The following is a 4834-nucleotide window of genomic DNA, read 5'->3' on the forward strand; positions in this document are numbered from 1 at the left end:
TGTTTTTCCGTTCCCAAGATTAATCATCTAAACTCTAAGGAATGCCAGCCACAGCCCAGTGTCAACAAAATGAAATTACTAAATTTGTGTTGGGACAAACTTCACAGGTATCATGAGCTTACTGAGGCCATGGTGCTAACATGTCTGTGCAACTCTGGCACAAATATTATAGCCATGCAGTGACACACAAATTGCACAAGTCAAGTGTTTCAAAGGAAAAAAGGAGTTTATTGCATTCATTGATACAATATAATTTGATATTATAATTTTTTGTTAGTGCCTTTAGAGCAGAAGTAAATATTTTGTCCTTCAGAACAGCTGTCAAGGTACACACTTCTCTTTCACAGGCATGTGGCTCCCTATGCTTGCCCCAAGGTGGCGCTTGGATCCCTATTTTTTGTTCACAAAGTACTCATGGCACATCTGAGTGAGGCAGGACACCAAGTTGACAAATTCACCAAAGTCCACGTTATTGTCCTTGTTTGTGTCCAGGTCCTTGAAAACGCGGTCTATTGCTGACTTGTCATTGGCTTTCTGCAGGTGAGAGAAGCATTAACAAACATGTTGATTGGCTGTATGCAAATTCCAGAAATACACATTATTCAGTTTTACAGATGGTTCTTCTAAGTCATGTGTCGGTTAGTTCTCAGCATGACCCTCATCATCATAAAGCAGGGAAGAATAATCACTATCATAAAGTAGAACAAGCTGTAATCATGCAGAAACTCTATCAGAAGCATTCACCATCCTCTGTACAAAGCTTCATAATACACATGTAGTAGTATAGCAGTGCACTCATAATCCTGCAGGGCTGGAATATTGAGAGGTCAGAGGTCACTCACCTCCAGAAGCTCCGACAGTTCATTCTGAAGAAGCTCTTTCAGCTCCCCCTTACTCAGGGTGTATTTGTCCCCCTCTTTGCCAGAGTATTTATTGAAGGAGGTGATTAGGAGAGCCATGGCCTTCTGCACGTCAGACATGATGCTGGCTGGCTTAAATGGACAGAAAGAAAAAATAGAGTTAAACATGGACAAATTGAATTTTCCAATATGTCATCAGTATGTATACATTGTGACAGAGTGGATTCAGGTCAGATTGGCCTGATATTTCCCTTACATATCTTCATAATACTAACTGAAGTTGCTCACATGGGATGATGCTCTCAGTTGCTACGACTCCATCTAGTGGCAGAGTCTTGGACTGTTAACTTTCACTGATGTGCACTATAGCGGATCATGTGGTGCTGTGGTCTATTTTGGAATGTTAATAAAGGACATCATTTATATCTTCAACTTGAGGGAGTGGTTGCAGGGGGAAGGAAGGGTAACAAACCACTGAGCTCACATGTAAGAAGAATGAAGGCACCGTCTGTTTAAACTGCAAACTGAACAGAGTCACTCATTTGAGGTAGAAGTTATTTTTTTATTTATTGCTTTAAGACTGGGCATTGCTCTTTTAAATCTTACATTCTGGTTATAATAAGATAATGTAGTAAAATAAATGTTGATAATAATAATTGGCCCGAAACATAAGGGAATGACAGCTAATTTCATTCTTTAGCTTAAAGCAGCTGGCTGACATCATTGCTTTTGTCTCTGCTAGTGTTTTGCTCTCAGTTTTCCATAGAGCTCGTTAAAATAAACCCTTGTTTTCCACCAGGGCCCAGCCACTCTCATTTCCCCCTGTCACCAGTCTCTATCGCAGCATCGCCACCGAGTGACAGGGCATTGTTATGACAACAGCTTAGTCTCTATAGGTAACTCAGTTGAACTAGGAAAAAAGTAGCAGGTCAAGACTTGATTTAAGTCCCAGTTGTGATCTCTAATGTTTGTTTTCTGAACGCTGTATGCCTGAAATGTGTATTTTCCACTGACTCCATGAACCCAAGAGAGTCAGTTCTGGTTGCATTCTGACTCTCATGGTGCTGTTCCCTCTCTGGGGTGTGGTAGTCAGAGGAAACTGTGAGAGTTTGTAAACAGATGGGAATTGCGGAGGAAGAGAGCACAAAATGAAGAACGTTCAAACAACCGTTTTAGATGTTTAATTTGGTTGTGATTAAAAATAAGAGTCAAAGCTTGATGCCAATTCATGAATGTGCAATGCATCAGTAAAAGGACATTCCAGACTAGAGTTAACCAAATAACTGTCATCGGAGCAAAGTGAGCAATATCTGGTGCAATTTTAAGTTTCACAAGCAATAGAGAGAAGTTAAATGTAACTAAAAAAAATGCTAAATGCACACAAAGCTGGTAACTTTGCACAGATAAAAGTAACTGAAATGGTATGACAGTGGTTGCATTTAAAGTAATTCCATATTGTAAAAAGTTTTAGTGCTATTTTCCAAGTCAGTAAATGAAATCAAACCACAAACAACACACTGTGTATATGTTTTTTTACTCACCGAGGCTGATTTGTTGCGATTCAAGGAGATTTAGAGAGTGAAAGGGAGCCTTTGAGGAGCTGCAGTGATGGAGAACTGGATGCAAAGGATGCTTTATACATCACCACACCCTTTATCCCTCCCTCAATAATTCTCCTTTCATCTCCAACCACTCCCCCTCCTCCTCTCCTCTGTGTCCTGTTACTTGTTTCATTTCTCAACTTATTTGACAAACACAGAATTTATGTATTGTTACTTAGAAACAATAATCAACAAATAACTGTGCTGGTTGCCAGGAGGTCTGCTCAGAACTGTTTTACACCACATGTAAAAAACAAAATAGGTTTCTAGGGTTAAGATGTCCAGGCTGCATTTAGTGCTATTTGTCCTGCAGAAAGTAGACTATAGGTGAGAGTGTACTGTATCTTTAAGAGTCTTTTCCAAAGCAAAACTGGATGTTTTGTACTTTTTCACGCTTGTTACTGTTTATTAAAGCCAACCCAGAGTCATGTTGCAGTCTTAAAAAAGATTCTGGGATTGTGCAGTCACATTGAGCGGCTCCTTCTATGGGTCACTTTCTTATTAACCCTTTAAAAGAAAGTCTAAGAACTTTTAATCTTCATTTCTCCCCAATGGAATAACTTTTATCATAAAATTTGCACAATATTTCCACTAGAGTCCCACTTTCATCTCACTGTTTGAGTTTATAAGTCGTGCTGTGTGTATATTTTTGCAACAAATCCCAAATAAAGATTGAATATTTTTCTGAGATTTTAGAAGATGAAGAAGAGACTGTGATGCCCTTCCTGCCAGTTTACTGCCTGGCGCAATCAGCGCGAGTTAAATCTGGATTTTTTTCCTATGCACTCATGTATTAGAGGATACTTTAATTACACATTATAATAACTGATTTCTGGTGTTTTTGTGTATATAATTGACTTTTGTCTATTTGTGTATGTTTGATTCTGAGATGAAAACGTTGGGCAAAGTGACTCACTCAGCAATGATTGTTATGGTCCTGAGTGGGTCCACTCTTTGCAATTTGGTGGTGGAGGTTGTGACTCACAGTCATGCTCCTAAAGCTAATGCGTCATACTGCCAAGACCAGAAATCAGGGACATGAAAATCAGCACTGTGGCTACTCTGTGTTTCTCTCTCTCTCTCTCTCTCTCTCTCTCTCTCTCTCTCTCTCTCTCTCTCTCTCTCTCTCTCTCTCTCTCTCTCTCTCTCTCTCTCTCTCTCTCTCTCTCTCTCTCTCTCTCTCTCTCTCTCTCTGTGTGTGTGTGGTCTGTTGGGCAACTTTGACTTTCGTGTCTTTCCTTTTCAGCTTATAATTGTTTTGGTCTCTAATTAGCAACTTCAGTCAAAGTCCAGCAAAGCAGAATAAACAGATCACAGGCTAGAAGTCAAGTCGCTATTTATTTCGTCTACAGCTGAATCTATGATGCAAACTCAATCTGAGATATTTGATCTACTGTCCTTTTTCACAGTGTGGAAAACATTTGTCAAACTTCTTTCCTGCCGTCTTCCTTCCCCATCTTACTCACTCAGATCTACCAAATAAGGCTGAGAGTATCCATGGAAACCACACTCTGTATTATATCCAGCAGTGATTCATGAGAAACAGTTTGTAGTACAGGGGGAGCTGTTTAATAACTTATCTAAAACTCAGCTCCCATGTTGCAGTTTTACAGTACAGTTATTCTATTTTGCCATCTAGTGGTCAAGCAGAAAACATTTGCCTATAATGTTCACTTTCTGCCTTGTGTCTTTCTTGTAATAAAGTGTTGCCCCCAAATAACTGTGTGTTGTGTATTTGGTTGTGTGTTTTGTGTATTTGCAGCACTTTTCTGTATTTGGTTGTGGTTTCTCACTTCATGTTTTTTTCCTTAAATACTGCACAAATTATAAATTTATGTTTTGTCTATTTACATGTTTTCAAAGTTCTCAAGTCCACCGTATGAATGTCTAAATGCAATTTCTTTTTTGGGTGGCAAACTAATTGTTCATTGGTTTAAAGACAAAAAAATAATGAACACATAAATAAAAAGGGAAAAAAAGGGTGGCAGGGAAGGGACAAGGGATCAAAGGGGGAGGAGGGATGTTGTGCTCATAACATGACTGTCATAGCAGGGCTCCACCTTCTCAAGAATTTCTTCCTCGGAGGCCACAATTTATGTGGCATTTCTTCCATATTACAGAGTATCCACAAGCGCTCTACCCATGACTGGAATGTTGGGACAGGGGGTTTTAACCATTTTACATTCATTCCTCTGATTGCTGACCCTGATGCGAAGAAGATATGATTGACTTCTGCTTTTAATCCCTTCGGGGATAACTCCCAGTAAAGCAACCAATGGTTTTTGTGGGAATTGTATTTCAAAAACAGAATTGAGAGCTACATGAATCTCATACCAATATCATGTAAGTTTATTGCACGACCACAAAGTGTGA

General features: G+C 39.3%; 1 protein-coding gene across 2 annotated transcripts; it reads right to left on the bottom strand.

The window, feature by feature from the left end:
• Positions 1-205: 205 nt before the first annotated feature.
• On the bottom strand, positions 206-2487 carry LOC133996377 (ictacalcin-like). Of its 2 annotated transcripts, none has more exons than XM_062435933.1 (3): positions 2402-2487; positions 843-992; positions 206-534 (listed from the first exon to the last, which is right to left on the bottom strand). In XM_062435933.1, exons 2-3 carry the CDS (start codon positions 978-980, stop codon positions 391-393), a joined length of 282 nt encoding a protein of 93 aa, XP_062291917.1. In that variant the 5' UTR covers positions 981-992; positions 2402-2487; the 3' UTR covers positions 206-390. The 2 variants fall into 2 exon arrangements, with proteins under 2 accessions (XP_062291917.1, XP_062291918.1); XM_062435934.1 differs by having other exon boundaries at positions 843-988; positions 2402-2449.
• Between the last annotated feature and the right edge of the window lie 2347 nt (positions 2488-4834).

This window comes from Scomber scombrus, chromosome 16, assembly GCF_963691925.1.
Source record: "Scomber scombrus chromosome 16, fScoSco1.1, whole genome shotgun sequence".
NCBI lineage: Eukaryota > Metazoa > Chordata > Actinopteri > Scombriformes > Scombridae > Scomber > Scomber scombrus.

Excerpts from the sequence above, each read along its gene's own strand:
- LOC133996377 (XM_062435933.1), bottom strand. The coding sequence starts at position 980 with ATGTCTGACGTGCAGAAGGCCATGGCTCTCCTAATCACCTCCTTCAAT. Across the intron at positions 535-842 it reads AACTGTCGGAGCTTCTGGAG|AAAGCCAATGACAAGTCAGC; the intron begins GTGAGTGACCTC and ends TCTCACCTGCAG.